The sequence below is a fragment of the Furipterus horrens genome, unplaced genomic scaffold (assembly GCF_987537825.1).
Source record: "Furipterus horrens unplaced genomic scaffold, mFurHor1.1.pri manual_scaffold_3, whole genome shotgun sequence".
NCBI lineage: Eukaryota > Metazoa > Chordata > Mammalia > Chiroptera > Furipteridae > Furipterus > Furipterus horrens.
The window spans coordinates 85,415,356-85,432,908 of NW_028327173.1; the positions used below are offsets into that span (position 1 = coordinate 85,415,356).

The 17,553-nt window shown below is 33.5% G+C and overlaps 1 protein-coding gene across 3 annotated transcripts in view; it reads right to left on the minus strand.

The window, feature by feature from the left end:
* Positions 1 to 5,890: 5,890 nt before the first annotated feature.
* The window catches only part of TMEM170B (transmembrane protein 170B), a 28,168-nt gene continuing 16,505 nt past the window's right edge, over positions 5,891 to 17,553 (minus strand). The window contains exons 2-4 of one of the 3 annotated variants that reach the window (XM_090271761.1): positions 17,294 to 17,464; positions 9,318 to 9,363; positions 5,891 to 6,521 (exon numbers count right to left, since the gene is read on the minus strand). In XM_090271761.1, the coding sequence (XP_090127887.1) occupies positions 6,374 to 6,521; positions 9,318 to 9,363; positions 17,294 to 17,464 (365 nt within the window). In that variant the 3' untranslated portion in view covers positions 5,891 to 6,373. The remainder of the gene's footprint in view (positions 6,522 to 9,317; positions 9,364 to 17,293; positions 17,465 to 17,553) is intronic. The other 2 variants (XM_090271763.1, XM_090271762.1) reach the window with 2 other exon arrangements.

Sequence of the window (17,553 nt, forward strand, 5' to 3'; positions counted from 1 at the left end):
TCAATAGCAAAATAACTAATTTTTTATTAAACCATAAGGAGTTATTTCACTTACACTGTTCCTGAACTCTGAATTCCCATTAACAGATATAACAACCCTGAATCTTATTAGATTCACTCTGAATAAAATTCCTTAACTTCCAAGGTACTGAGACATCATTTAGCTTTTAAAAACTGGTTACTAAATGATTCATCAGTGGCCTGAGCGTTAACACAATTTGAAAGTGAGTCTTTTAATTTCTATCAAGTAAAGTATATTTTTGCTATTTAAATAAATACATTTTAGTTGGTTAACTTCAAGGTAAAATTGATCCCCTCATCCTAGAATGACTAGAGTCAGGAGTTAATACTTTATGGTAGAATCATATGAATTTTACCAAGTTATATGACTAAAATGAAAAATACTGTGTAATTTCATATTGTTCATTGAAATGTGTAGAGCTCATGTGTGTGTGTGGAGTGCCAGAATTTTTAAAAATTCCTCCATCATAAATGCATCCAATATCACAAATACTAAGAAAGTGTCAACTCATCCATTATTGAAAGGAAATCATTTTTATTACTATTCAAACAGGTTCCTCTATTTGGCTTTCTGTGGAGAAAACTTTAAGATGTTCCTTACCAGAGATACTTAGTGATGTTGTGCAAACACACTAATTTAAAGGCAAAGAAAACTTTTCTCATTTGTAATACCTTTGAACTTAACATTCATTTAATACAGGGCTCTAAAAAAATGATGCTTTCTAGAAATTGCTAATATATAACATAGTTAGGAGAAAAGGTGCTACTGTTATGGTAATTATGCATTATACTTCCTTCTCTACATATTTATATTACCCACTTTCCAGTTTCAGTCATATATCTCAATGCATTCCCAAAAAAGGAGCAGTCAAGTTGCCGTTGATGGCTGCAGTATAGAATCTAAAAAAAAATACATAAGGTTCATGCTCTCTTGACTTGCTGTAGTATCTATTTTTCAATAAAATCATAGTTGCATAACCATAAGGTGTTAAGCACATTCTCTTCAAAACCAGCATTTCTGATTCTATCAACAAACTGTACATATGTTTAAACCATAACATATGCATCTGTATGGAAAAGGGAGGGAGATTTTTAAGAAATTGCTAAATGAGTTCTTAAAATCAAGAAAGAGTCATTATAAGTAACTTCAACATACATGCAAATAATGTAAAGAATGTGCAAATGAGGCTTCTAACCTCGGGAGAGATGGTTACAGTTCACAGTTCAGTTCACTCAGAAATTTGCGTATTTCCACTAATTCAATAAAATATTTACTGATACATTTCCACATTTACTAAAAATACTTTATATATTAAGCACTACTTCCTCTAAACAAATTCACAGATACATTTTTAGATAATTTATTTATTCAGCAACTTCCTCAGAAACATTGTATTGCCTACACTGAACAGAGATCCTTAGCTTAGAAGGGCAAACCTACCACCACCACACATACAAAAAAGTAATAATGACTTCAAAATGCTTTGTGGAAAGCTGTCTCACAGAAAAAGAAACACAGCCTTTTGGAAACATGTAATTCACATACATACTCATACAGTGTAGTTTGTATTCTTACCACAAGGGGGGGAAATTGTTCACATATTATAGAGTACTTCACAGATATGCCTTTCTCTCGTGCGTTACCCCTCCAATGTGTATTCCTTTCTTTAAATTTCCCTCTGCTACAAAATGCTACCACTTGTATGAAATTTTTTATCATTTTATCAAATAATGTCCTTTTTATCCTGGAGCGCCTCCCCCTCAGATGTTATAAAAAGGACCAACAGTTAAGGGAAATTATGAGACCGTTTGATTACTAGGCAATTTTAACCACGAAGATTCTCACCCTGATTATTAAAAGAAATACCAATTTACCCAGTTACCCAACTGTTGCCAAACTTCTCTGCAATCTAGGCCTATCAGAATTTCTTCAGTAACTTTCCACATTTTTCACACCTTAAAAACAAGTAACAACTCTTTGAAGAGATTCCAATTAAAATTTTCTGAGAGAAAAAAATGTAATAGTTACTTCTTGAATTACAAAACATACATAAATTTAAAATAACAGTATTTCTTTTGAAGTAGAAAAAAAAAAAAAAAAAAAACAACAAGCAAACGAACAACTAGAGCTTAAGCACCTTGGTCCATGGAATGAAGGACTTGGCAGACATGAAGCCCAGTTCTCTTTCCCTATAGAATTTGCACTACGCTGTGAGGCCCATACCCAGGGTGCAAAAGAGGGGTGGACAATGGAGGAGACACTTCTCCATCCCTAAACAAGGCAGTTAGTTGCATGTAGTAGAGATTCAATGAATGTTGGTTGAATGAATCCAAGGGAAGAAGCAGAGTAAGGTAAAGGAGTAAATGCTGGCTCCTGCTAACCTTTCCCTATCTTAACCCATGATAAACACAACCTGTCATTTAATCCTGCTTGTTCTGGCCATTTCTACCACCACCAATTCCTTAAAGTGCTCTTAGATAAGTATCTGCTGATTTAAAAAATAAAGAGGAGGTAAAGGAAGCATGATGGCAAGAGAAATAATTTTGTTTTTTCCTTCTTAAAATATATGTAGGGAAAATGGGGAAATGAAAGAAAATGGATGAATTTTTCAAAACAGCATGTTTACTACTGCAAAACGTAAATTTAAAAATATTCTACTATCATTTCCTGTCAAACATTTACTGTTTTGCCATTCATAAAAAAAAAGTCAGTAAGTAACAGGGCCTGGATTCAAATTTATGTCTTTGGTTTAGATTCTAGTATTCTCTTAGCACTGTGTCACAGCAATGCTCTCAGTTACTGAAACTCCATTTGGTGGGTAAACTGGAAAAATCAGAATCTGAGGGGAAAAAAGGACTTGAACTCAAATAGAATTAGGAAGCAAAATGTTGTCCCAAATGTTTTAGGATCTGAAACCATCTTGGTGAACTCAAGGGCAGGAATTCTTTCTTAGTCATCCTTGAACTTCCTATAGAAAATACTCAGTACAGCGCTTTGTATGTAGGAGATGGAAAATATTTTAAAGATTGAATTAGTTGAAGTGTGTGTGTCCGCTTGGGCATGTTAACATGTCAGCCCCACTCTCTTCATCTTAATTAAAGTACTCTAAAGAGTACTCCTTGATTTTAAATTACCCCTGTTCGTTACATCACAAACACATGATATACAAGGCCGCTCATTTCTTTATTTCTCACTTAAAGTACAAATAAAACCCTTACACTTTCTAGGGCAGTGGAAATACTAAATGCCGCAAATACTAAGACAGTACATTGGGTAACAAACTATAACACTGCTTGGTAAATATTAAGATCTAAAGTAAGAATAATTAAGCTGCAAGCACTGAATATAGCCATCATTTAGAACTTTCCTTATTCTAGACAACCAGTGGAATCATCCCATGGGACAGATTACTTGCACTATTTGTAGTTTAGAAAAGCCCCTCTGACCAAACTTGGGTGTATGGACATTTCTAACCAGTATGTTAAATAATAGTTTGGGCATAAATGAGTCTTTTCTTTGGGGAATTGATTTCACTGTCAGCAATGTTTTACTAAATATTTTTTTTTTAAATAAAGAAGTGTAAACTACAGAGGATTTCCCATCCTTCCTGCATTTATCACACAAAAAATTTACTGTTAAATCACATACACATTTTAAGAAGGTAAAAAACAAATACAACAATAAGGGCTTTTGTCATATCAAAAACAAGGGTCTCCAGCACTATTAAACACCACCCCCCAAAAAACCTCCCTAAATTAAAAAATCTCAAACATCCTCATACCTATTTAAAAGATCATTCATTCTTCACTAGAACATGAACATGTTCAGTGAACAAAAGCTTTCCAATTAGACTATATTCACATAGCAGCTATATATATACATATATAATGATATATGTGTGTGTAGATATATATCATTAAACGTTTCATGTCTCCATAAGTAAACCACTAACTTAAAAAAAATCTCAGCATAGAAATAGCTTTTAAGACAATTTCATCAATTTGTTCTATTCAACTGTATTTCAAAACATCAAAAGAGTGTCAGCTGCACAAAATCCCAATGGAAATAGCTGAAAACAGCAAAAGAAACCAAAAAATTCCCCCACAAGTTAAAAGTACACACACATAACTCATGATGCAAAGCAACTTGATAATGAGATTAGAACACTACAAATGAATTATTAACCACCCAATTATATTTCTATTTTAGAGTAAAAACAGAAGTTTACATCTCTTTGGTCCATGCATTCATACATTTACGTATCCAAGTAATTTTCTGGCTGATTTTGGATTTTGAACCACCTGCACCATATTATACTTTGCCATGACAACTTTCTTAAATTGTAACATAACCATATGTTAAAATATTTATTTTGTACATCTTCAATATGTTATTGGTAATTCCTCTCAAAGAATACAAACACTTTAAATTATTGACATAATAGCCAAAGCAAAGAAAGAACACTGAATTTAAGTCTAATTGAAAAGGTGAAATCAAATTGATTTGGAAAATTTATGCCTAAATTTAATCTGGAAAACATCAAAAATATAAAGAATACATGAAAATACTTTTGGGGTTATACATAATTTAAAATCAATTTTAAGATCAAAGATCTCTAAGAATGCATGGCTGCTAAGTTTTTTTTTTTAATCAAATTTCTAAGCCACAGCATTAGAAAATCCCTCCAACTGGCTTCCCTTTTGGTAAAAGTACCTACCTCCTGCGCCTACTAACTGGTAAGTTCTTGGTTTTTCTGGCTTTTTTTTTTTTTTTTTTTTTTCTTTTGCGAAGGAAAAGTGGTGTGGGTAACAAAGGTTTTAAATTTAATTGAGGCCTAATAGAAATCTACTTTTTACCAAATCAGGTTATAAAACAGCAAGGCTAGAATGTACAGATTATTTATTTTGGATTGTCCTTACCTCATATTCTCTGAAACAGCTCTTCCTTTGAGTTAGCACATTCTTAATTGTACTTGGTACCAAAAAAGTGTCAGAAGAAGATAAGTTCAAGCAGGTTCTGTTTCCCTTACTTTCTGTACTCTTAAAAATTAGTATAGATTGCCAAAATCTCTTAAAATATTTTATACTAAGGGTTTTTTCATTTCTAATAAATGTTATCACATTCTCATAAACTTAAATAACAGTATAAATCAAGAACAACTAAAAGGAAACAGTCACATATATTTCAGTACTGTTTTGATATACTGAGATTAACTGCCAAATTTTAAAATAATTTACCAAATTCTCCTATTCTTAGTTAAAGTATGTTACCACATATCCAAAGTAAGTTAGTTTATTAATCTCTCTATAAAACTTACTGTTACTTATCTACAAATGAGGAGGCTTTTAGTTTTCACAGCCTAATTTAGGCCACTCTTGAAATATAGTTAATACTCCAGAATGAACGGTTGTTTACATTTTGTCAAAAAATCAAGACATATACAACAAGTAATATAATCCCACTGAGATACTAGTTATAAAGATGTTTCTCCACAAGATACAAGGCAAAAACTTTCTTTAGAAGGGTGAAAGAACATGCATTTCAGACTTCTAACAAAATTTATAAGAAAAATTTCAAATTATATTTTTATGACACACAAACTACAATCAATGTGTATTACCCATAAAGTTTTTGAATTCATATCAATAGAACATTTATGTATGAGGGAAACTATTAAAAGAGTGTTATTTAAGTGAGTGAAAAGGATGCACCCTATAGATCTACTTTGAGTCCTTAAAAGGGTTCAGCTAGTTCTCCATTAAGTATTATTTTCCACATAAATTAAATAACAATAATGCCTAAACATATTAAAGCCCTAAATCCCAGAAACGTTCAACAATGAAAATCAAATAATTTATCTCATAGTGATTCAGTATTCAGCACTCATACAGGACTTAGCATTACAAAACAAAAATCTCACTACATTACCTGAATTCATGTCAAACATGTTCACAGCACTCATCTACATCTACACTTGCAAATTGTCACATGATCAATATATAAAAAAAAGAAGTTTGGCACATATATCAATTCTTCAAAATGTCCCTGTAACTTAAACACAACAGTGTTAAAAACGATGATTCAACACCAATGTTAACCTGATTGGCAGCTAAACAAGGTGCTTTTTCTTGTAGCTTCTTATAAGTGTAATTCGCCTTGCCTGGGATGGAGGCACATAAGGTGCAGTGCGGTAGTGCAATCACTTGAACACCAGAGGGCAATCTTTCCACACACAGCTCAAGGCCTTATGTTCTGACCTGCTCCTTCCAAGATTCTCGTGCAGTTTCATTCCCACTTGCTAACAATGCCATTTTCAGAGAATTTGTACATCTGTTTCTTTATGTGAAGTAAGTCATTTCCACAGAAACCTCAAAGTGTGGCGAGGATCCTTGAAAAGGAGATGATCAACGTCAGTACAGTCTGTCCAACGCCCCATACCAGCGCTTCCAAGGGGGCCATGTTCTTCCCTGCTACTCTGTAAATGCCCGCTACTGCTGCACCTGGATGAGAAACGAGGCAGAGAAACAAAACAACACATTCATACATTTCATAGCGCAGTATATAATTTTAACTTAAGATCTCTTTTCATTTTACAAAAACAGTCACTGATCATTCTCATTTTATACATTTTCTCTTGAGTTTCCATGTGATTGATAAAAGTTACACATTTACCAAATCACACTTAACCAATTAATTGAAAAACATGCTTTTCTATTCAACCAGAAAATACATATTTATGCTATATGTTTCTTGTTTGACACCAAGTATGTTCATAAAAAATAAATAATTCATTATTGTACATAAGCTCTCACCTAACCATTGAATTGGTCATAACTCATCAGCATTTTAAATATTCATATACAACACCATTGATAATTATAAAAGATAATACAAAACCTACACAAGCTAATGTAACTTCAAAGTGATTCATGAAAAATTTAACGTTAATCATTTTATTTCTTTCAGTAAGAGAACTATTAAATGTCATATAAAATAACAGAGTATTTGACAAAATCATTTCACAATCTATCATATAAAATTGTTTACTAAGCTCTTAAATAAAGCATGCAACTGTAAGATTATTTGGAGACCACAATGGTGACATCTAATAAAAATGGAAGATAAGCATGACATCTGTTTTAGAAAAAAGTGTTTAGATAATATGCACTTCTGAAAATTAGGGAATCACAGTTACAAGGAGTGAACCCATCTGATTCAACACTTCACCTTATTAATATAGCATATATAATGATGTGGTATCTAAGTGGCTGATTTTAAAAGCATATTCAGTAATCATAAAGGAAGAAACATTTAAATTATAGTATGCCATCTCACAGACTGAAAGGGTCTTAAAACTATTTTTCTAGAAAAAGTTGTCTACGTATCCTAGAATGGTTGAATAAAGAAATAAGAACAGAGATAAATCATTTGAATACACTGAATTTACAGTTATTTGACAGAGAAATCTATCCATAACATTTAGCTAAGAATTCTTTAGTTCATTTAAAATATTCCAAATAAAAATTATTGTATTCCTCTATAAAATATATGAAAAAAACAACATTATTAATTTAAGCCAGGGGTTTCATATGTATATTTTAAGAAAGAAGTTAAATGTATAGAGAACTTATTGCATACTATGTATCTTGATAGGAACTTTACAAATATTACCTTATTTAAGCATCATAGCACCCCTGAATATTACCTAATTTAAAGATGATGAAAAGGAAGTTGAGAGAGGTTCTATTACTAGTCCAAGGAATTATATATGGTATGTACAAGTGCTGGAATTCCAATCCAAGTTAGTCTGGACATAAATCTCCTAATTATTCTATCATTTCACATTTATACTAAGTGAAAAAAAGGACAAGAAATTCTGAAAATAATAAAGTAACTGATAATCACCTCAATATTAAATAAAATTCCTAATGCCTCCAATATTTTACTCAACTAAGTAATAAGCTTTACTTTTATAATTGGTCATATCCTAGAATTTTAAAGTTGGATGCCATTCAGGAAAATTTTAAAGATCCCATGCCTTCTCTGTTATCAGATATTATGCTAAAATAAACACAAAAAAATACTCTGTTTTTATTGGAATTTACACTAGATTTCCATGACTGTCTTCAATTTTTGAAATCAAAATTTGGTCTCCATATCTTCAGCCCTAAGTTTTCAAAAATGATCCAAGACGTAAAAAATCTAAGCAATTACCAGGCCAGACTGCCTGGGAAAGGGCACACAAATATGTCAGTTCAAAGTCTCAGGCTTATGTATGGTTAGGAGCATGGGTTTTGGAAGCAGACTCACAGATTAACATCTAAATTCCACTACTTAGCAGCTGTGTTATACTAGGCAGGCACTTAATCTCTTTGCGCATAACTTCCTCAGCTGTAAAACAGATGGGGGTGGAGATTAAGATATAGTACTTGGAAAGTATTTATAATAGTGTCTGGTCCTAGTATGTATTCCAATTTTGATTAGTAGTCATCATAGTAGTAAATGATAAAGGTATTTCCAATCAGTGATTTACCATTCAATAAATGGTGTTAGGACAACCGGTAGTCATTTGGAAGAAGTAAATTTAGGTCCCTATTTCATACCATTCCCCAAAATGTTTCAGATGGACTAAAGAACTAAATGTTAAAAACAAAACTATAAATATAAACTTTGAAATATAAGAGACTATGTTTATGATCATGATCCTAGGAGGTCAGCTTAAGACCACACATTTAAAAAAGAACAGCATAAACTATAACCGTATTTGAATATAAGAGAGAGACTAGAAAAATGCTTGCTTTATGTATAACAAACTGATGACTGGCATCCAGAATATTCACACACATGTATGCACACACAAACACACATATAATAATCAATGCAGCAATTTTTGTAACAGCAAAAGGAACAGAAAAGTGAAACACCCAATGTCAATCAGTCAGTAATGGCTAAATTATACTAAGTCCATACCATTAAACCTGTACAATTTCAAAATATATATATAGATCTATATGAACTGACAAAGAAAAACCATCATTATACAATAAAGAAAAAAGATAAAACATAGAATATATATTCTCTACTAGTACATATGTACATATGTATGTACGTATACGTACATATGTGTGTGTGTATATAAATGTAATGTAAAGCCAAAAATCTGGGGGACACATAACCAAACTGAAAATAGGATTACATTTGAGAAGAACACTGGTTTAGGAGTGCTAGTCAAGAGAGACCCCTGCCTTTTTCCCCCTCTGCCCAACAACCCCAACTCCCTCAGGCAATCCCCATACCATTGTTCATGTCCATGAGTCATGCATCTAAGTTCTTTGGCTCCTCCTAAAAAAATAAAAAATAAAAAATAAAAAAAAGGAGACCCCTGTCTTATCCATAATGTTTTAAGTTTAACATGAAGAAAAGCTATATACAGTATATAGATAAGTCCCCTTCATTTACAGTTTCACTTTCTGTGATTTCACTTATCTGTGGCCAACTGTGGTCTGAAAATATGAGATGGAAAAATCCAGAAATAAACAATTCATAGGTTTTCAGCTGCATGCTCTTCTGATGTGCTCTCATGCCATCCTGCCAGGGACAAGAAATCACCCCTATGCCCAGCATTTTGACATTGGAGATGCTCTCTGTACGTTAGTCACTGTCATGGTACCATGACGCTTGTGTCCAAGTAGCCCTTATTTTACTTAATAAAGGCCCCAAAGCACAAGAGTAATAATGTTGCAATTCAAAAACACCAAAGAGAAGATACAACGTGCTTTAAGTGAAAAGCATTATACGTATAGGGAAAAGATAAGGGTATATTTTAGGTTCAGTACTATCCTCAGTTTTAGGCATCTACTGGGGGTCTTGGAACATATGACACATGGATAAGGAGTGAACCAATGTATTACTTATGTAATTAAAATTAATTTTAAAAACCTAACTTAATTTCCACACCTACGTGCCTAAACTTCCCTACAATTATAAAAAACTGCCATTTTAAAGACCAGAATATCTTATTTTCCAAACAAAAATATGTGTATACAGTGACAAAGGTCACTGAACTCTTGATTTAAAATAGCAGTAAATAAGCATATTGTAATAAGCAAATGCTTGTGGAAAAAGAAAAATTGTGTTAAAAGTCAAATGTTTTTCATGTGACTAAAAGATATTTTTATATTTATTATTTTTATTCCTTTGAAGTTTCAGGATTGGGGCTTAAATACTTTTGGCTCAAGACAGAGGGCCCAAGAAATCAGTTCTGGGACATCTTCCATATAGGCATGGAATTTAACTGGAGGTCAGGAGGCATGGAAAAGCACCCTGTGCAATGTGAGAAGGGAATAAGAGAAGGGCCTCAAGGAATAGAAGAGTACTGAAAACACTGTCATCTCCTTTTCCAAATAAGCTGACTCCTTTACTTAGTATGTAGCTGTTATGCTGAGGAAAAAATGGATTTCACTTTGGAAGGCCCTGCTATTTGAGGAAAAACAAATAAACACAATTACTAAACATCCCACTTTTCTTTCAAGAACAGAGGACAAAAACATAGAGCCTATAATGATGAGGGAAGAAAAAAGAATTTAAAACAAGAAGGGAAACCACTGTAAAATTCCAGAGTTTCGACAATCGAGGATGACATTCAATAGTGTTACAGAGAAAATAAAACCAATTGCCATTTACCTCCTAGTGGATAATCAGTTAGAAACCAAATTTTAAGTTACAACTCCCCTCTGAAAGAAGTAGGTTTAAAAAGTTCCCACTGCATCATCATTTCACAATCAAGAAGCACTAGTCAGAAACCACTGTTCCAGTGAAATTCTTAATCTAAAAGAACTAAAAAAATAATAATTTTTCGTGCCTATTAAATGATTTTGAGAGCAATACTATTAAATACTGCACAGATATGAAAGAGTATTTATAAAAATATACAGATTATTTTTAAAAACCTCCCAAGTATTCATCATCCAATTGAAGAATATTATTATTTCCTTTGAGCTCCCAATAGTATCCTGTTCCCTCTCTGAATTTATATTTTTATCATTCCTTTGCTTTTCTTCAGTTTTACCACCAGCTTATATTAATAAAAATATAATTATTTAGTTTTTAAAATAAATTAATTTTATATACATTGATACTCTATCCTAGAATTTTTGGCTCAATATTGATGTCTGAAGTTACCCATGTTGTTGTATGTAGCTATAATTTATGCATCTTCACTATTGCATAGGATTCCAAGTATGGACATACTACAACTTATTTATCCAGTCTACTGCCAATGACACTTGTTTCCAATCCTTAACAATGACAAACATTGCTTCTGTAAACATCCTTGTACATGACACATATGTAGTCAAGGGTTTCTCTATATCACACGGGTAAAGGCAGAGTTGCCCAGTCCTATGTTAGAGGCATTTTCAACTTTACTAGAAAATGACAAATTGTTTTCCAAAGCAGCTGGGCCAATTTCTATTCCAGTTACTAATCCATATCCTTATCTTTTTTTTTCTAATTTTTGTCAATTTGGTGGGTGAGAAGTGTTATTTATGTGATTAATTTACATTTCCCTGATAATGTGACTGAGCTTTTTTTCACATTAATGGCCATTAAGGTTTATACTTCTATGAAATGCTTGTCAAATCTTTTGTCCATTTTTCAATTGGATGGTCATTTTCTTAATTCATAGGGTTTTAAAAAATAAGTTTGGATATTAATTTTACATTTATAGGTGTTAACAAACATTTTGTGCTTTAGTTTTCATTCACTTTAAGGTGTATTTTCCTGAACAAAGTCAGCTGAAAATTTACAAACATTATGGTAATCATTTTCTTGGTGAAATATGGGCTTTGAGATAAATGGTACATGTTAGGAACTTCCAATACAAACAGTGACAGAATGAAGGGATTAGGAATAAGGAAAGATCCCCAAAGTATTAAGGGGCTAGAGAAGACTGCTACAGTGACGATAAGGTGGAGAAAGCAATACTGCTGAGCTGATCTGAAGGTGAGTAAAAAGATAAACCTGAAAGGACAAGGGAAATGAGAAGAAAAGTTGCCAGTGTACAGAAGATGTCAATATTCAGCAACATAAAGTGCCTGCAAGGCGTATACCAATGAAAAGTGATTTAATTTGCCCTTCATATTTCTTGAGAGAAAACAAATATATTTCTTGAGAGAAAACAAGTTTTAGTAGTGTGTTGACTGCTACCAGTCTGTGTACTTAGATCAGGGGTTTGGCAAACTATAACCCACAGGTCAAATCTGGCCCACCACCTGTTTTTGTACAGCATGAAAGCTAAGGATGACTTATACATTTTTAAACAATTGGAAAAAAATCAAAAGAACAATAGTATTTCATTATATAAAATTCAACTTTTAGCATCCATAAATAAGGTTTTATTAGCACACAGACATACTCATTTCTGATATTGAACATTTTTTGCATACCTAAAATAACATGCTTAAGGTAAATGAGCCTGCACTGTTCTAATCTTGTGCAGCCTTTATCTTGTTTAGCAAGAAGATTGCTGTGTCGTTGGTAAATAAGCTGTGCCTCCGGCTTTTACTCTTTCCATTTTCTGCTATAATTTGGATAAATAGGAACTGTTTCTTGGAAATTTGGTAAATATCATCTGTAAACCCATTTGGACCTGGAGTTCTTTTGGGAGAAGGAGTCTAACATTTCAATTGTTTAAAAATACTTATTGTTCCATTTATATTTTCTATTTCTTCTTATGATAATTTTGACATTTTATATTTAGAAATATATAGCTATTATAAAACTATGTTATTTTAACAATTCTTTATCCTATCTTTATTATTGGATCTGTATTTATTTCTTCTATTTTGCTTTATATTTTACTTTTCTGCCTTACTTCATTTTTTAATTAGTAATATATTCATCTTATTAACTTGAAAAGAACCAGTGTTTTTTCTTTGTAATCTTTCACAAAACTCAACATACAAAACTTAACAGCATTTCTCTACACCAATAAAATTAAAAAATGTAATCAAAAGAGATACCATGCACAGCAACCACAGAATAATGAGTTTAGAAAATAACTTAATCAATATATAACTCTCTTTTGGAGAAAAACATTTTAAACTCCAACAAAAGACACAGAAGTTGATCTGAATAGAGATATATTACAGGTTCTTAGGTGGATTAATTTAATATGCCATTTCTTCTCATATTAACCTCTACATTCAATTAAATCCCAATAAAATCATAATTATACTTTTTGAGAAACTCAATAGACATTTTTAAAAAATTACATGAGAGACGGGAGACATGAACAGCTATGTTAACTCTGAGAAAGAACAGAAATGAGATGGACCCAGCTCTGTCAGATACTAAGAAACACAGGCACGCCCTTGCTGGGTGGCTCAGTTAGTTGCCACAGTGTCCTGTGCATCAAAAGGTTGCAGGTTCTGCTCCTAGTCAGGGCCTGTACCTGGGCTGCAGGTTCTATTCCTGATCAGGGTATGTGGGGCAGGGGAGTGGGGGTAGGGGTCGCAACTTCTCTCTCTCTCTCTCTCCCTTCCTCGCTCTCTAAAATCAATAAACATATCCTTGTGTGAGAATTAAAAAAAGAAAGAAATGCAGGCATACCTTAGAGATATTGTGGGTTTGGTTCCAGCCTACTGTAATAGAGCAAGTATCGCAATAAAGCAAGTCATGATCTTTTTGCTGGGGGAAGGTTTGCCTTCAATTGGTAAAATAATGCAATATCTGTAAAGTGCAATAAAATGAGATCTGCCTATACTACAAAAGCATAAAGATAAAAAAAATGTGGGCTTGCTGCAAGAACAGATAAAAAGATTAACAAATCAGAACAGAGTCCAAAGACATATATGTACCATAAGAACATAATACACAAATAATACACAAGAAAGGTGATGCTACAAATCAATGAGGAAATGGGTATTTTAGTAGTTGGTATGGTAAAAATTTACTTCCTCTATGGTAGGGAAAAAAGGCACCTGGAATTCTATCTAATATCAAATACAAAGGTAGATTCTAGACCAGGGGGCAAATTATGACCTGAATGCCAGACATCAGTTTTTGTATATAAAGTTTTATTTGAACAACCCATGCCTACTCATTTACATATGTCTATGACAACTTTCACACTACAATGACAAAATTGAATAGCTGTGACAGAGACTATCTGGCCTACAAAAAAATTTACTATTTGGCCCTTTAAGAAAACATTTGCTGACCCATGCTCTCAACGAAGTAAAGACTTAATATAAAAGGTAAAACATAAAATTAACAGAGGAAAATATATCAGAAAATCTTTTGACCTTGGTGTGGGGAAAATATTATTAAATAAAACTCTAAATTATAAACAAAAAGGCAAAAAATCTTTTAGCTGATTATGAAGAAATTAAGGATATCTGCCCAATAAATAACATCATGGATAAAGGTAACCGGTAAAAGACTGAGAAGTTATTTGCAGAGTCCAAAACCAAAAAGAGAACAATATCTCTAACATATAAGAATACCTATCATTTAAGAAGGAAACAGAACCCCAAAAGAAAAGTAGGCACAGAATTTAGAGAAGCAATTTGCAGAAAAGGAAATCTAAATATATAACAAGTAGAGAAAGAGATGCTGTAATTCATTCAGTAATCAGAGAGATGAAAACTAAACCAACAATGAGATGCCACTTTACGCCCCGTTAAAATTAAATAGATATACAGGGTGGGGCAAAAGTAGGTTTACAGTTGTGATTATGTGAAGGAGTCTATTCTTGTATTATTATTTATTAATTATTGTATTATTTTTCATGTGAACAACTGTAAACCTGCCTTTGCCCCACCTTGTAAAATGCAGGATGGCATTACATAGAAACCCAGTTTCTCCCAACTGTGGTATTAATTATTGATACTAACTAAAATGAAAAAAAAAAATCACTCTATTCTGGAAATAAAATCTAAGAGTAGCAAAACATAATAGATATGTATCAATATTCTATCTTATTCAACACAGATATCCAAGAATCATTTGCTGCACTGAATATAAGCTATGAGTTCTCTGACACTCACAAATTACATTTAAAAAATTCAGTTAAGTATTTACATTAGCTAGTTTTCTTAATTCAAATGTTTGCAGGTCAGAAATTAGACAGAAAAGAATTTAAATGTTTTATTACTAACCTGGATACATACTTATACTTGAAATTGTGTCAGACATGTATTTTCAAGGATTTTAAAATATAACATTGCAGTTTCTAAAATCTTTGGCTAATTTTATTCTTGACTGAACTGAAAGTAGGTAGTATGTGTATATATATCACTGAGATAAATGGAAGTAGAATGACAGTTCTTTAAAGTTTTTAAAATTTTATGCCAATAAATACATATACACATACTACTTATGACTTCTGAACAAGCTGTTTCTTCTTCTTTCCTCCTTCATTCACTGTTCCACGATTGCCACAGCGGCCCACATCAGAAACACTGTCAGTCCCTTTCGTGTCTCTTTGCATGCTGCCAAAGTAAATAATAACTACTCTGGACTTTTTCCCTTTTGCCATAGTCCTAACATTAACTCCTTTTCCAATCCACTGCCACCACTCTAGTTCAAATCCCAACCTCATGGTTAAATTACAGTTATTGCCTCTTAATTCCTCTTCCTCCCCTCTTTTCTCCCCTCTTCCCTAGGCTTTTTCTTCCTTTCCTCTGCTCTTCCTCCCTTACTACATTCATCCATCTAACCAGTATTTTTTCGGTATCTCTTATGTTCCAGATAGTGTTTTATTTGGGGGATAGAGCAGTGATGAAAATAGATAAAGTCCCTCCCTGCTCTTTCAGAGTTTTCTCTTGGTTCCTCACGTATATTCTATATTCAGCTATAAAACACATTTTCCCATTGAACTGCTTTGCCCCTTGCCAACTCTATTCAAAAGTATCAATTTGTTTTCCAAAGCCTGCAGCACTTTCCAGCTGGCTTTCCAGGATCCTCTAGGATTTGGCTCCACTTTATCCTTCCAGCTGACTCTCCTGCTACTTCACTACAAATCCTACGCTTCTACTAAACCTGGGCACTTGTTTTAAACCTATCTATGAACAAATGGATGAGGAATCATATAATAAAGTTACAGGTCGAATGAATGCTGCAACAACAAAAACCTAACACCAGATAACACACACCCCAAACTGTAAATGAAGAAAGGAAACAACAGGCTACTCACCACTCCCCGCCACTATGCTATGATTGTCTCTTATTGGTGCCACCGGACATACCCAGAGACAGGGGAATAGGGCTTTCCTCTCAAGGCAGGTATGCCAATTATTCTGGGAAAAGGTGACTTTGGGACACAAAAGGAGAGGCCCTAGAGCTATAGAAGAAAAGGACCTCCCCGTACCTTTGGGGCTAAGAACCAACTAGAAAGTAAGAAGTCCTTTTTGGAGAGTCTGGAAACAGATCCAATGGTAGCAGTGAGCTGCCCTAGACATTTGGAAGCAGGCCAGAAGCAAAGGGCAATATAAGCCTCTATTATTCAGTGGCACTGACAGGATCAACAGCAGCATGAACACGTACCCAGTTTCTGGCAGGACCACATTAAGGAAGCTGCTGTGTGCCCTCCAATCTCAATAAGATGCATCGAAGTTCTGGCCCAACTAGGGCAGCAGAAACCAGAACTAACTATTTGAATCTAAGGCTAGAGTTGGAGCCTAAAGCAGTGTCAAGAGGAGAGGGACAGAGGGAATGAACCAGAGGCCTGGCATGAAATACGTGTGAGGCAACACAGGAGAAAACTTGCAAATAGCTAGAGGACATCTAAAGTGGCTAATACCTAATATAGGCCAGAGATTTGTGTCATAATTGGTATATAAGAAGAAAGTACAATTTTATTCTATAGTTACAGGCAGATGACATCAATGACCTAAGGGCTATATTTTCACTCTTTTTTTTTTTTAAGGACAGTTATCACCATCATGTCTGTGTGCCTACCTTTCCCCCTCGTGAGACAGGGAGTTCCTTTAAAGCAGAAACCACATCCATTATGAGATAAATTTTCCCATGAATTGCTTTGCCCTCTGCCGTTTTTTACAAGTTTTTGCATTTTCTGCAAAATATAATGAGTCTTCACATAGTAGAAGTACAAAAACTATTTTAATGAATAAATAAGCTGATCTTTACCTTCTAGGTGAAGTGCAATTAATGCTGAAAAGGTTATATTATAGTTACAATAAGAAGAGGGTTACCAAAACAGTTAAGTGCATATAAAATGCTATCCTTAAACAAAACAAAATCAACTTACTAGTAATCATCGCTCCAGTTACAGAAGCCAGAAATCCGATGCTGACTGCAATGACAGAGATTACTCTCCCCTGCCTATGCCTCTGTAGCATCACAAACATCAACACTCCTGCAGCACCATGGACAAACAGAGAGGAGAAGAGAGCCCAGAGAAAGATCCAATACCACATCTCTGAAAGGAAAAGCAAAGTGTTAATAATTCTGCTGAAATACATCTTAAAAAGTCAATTTAACAAATTGTAAGCAACCGTGGTCTGGAGA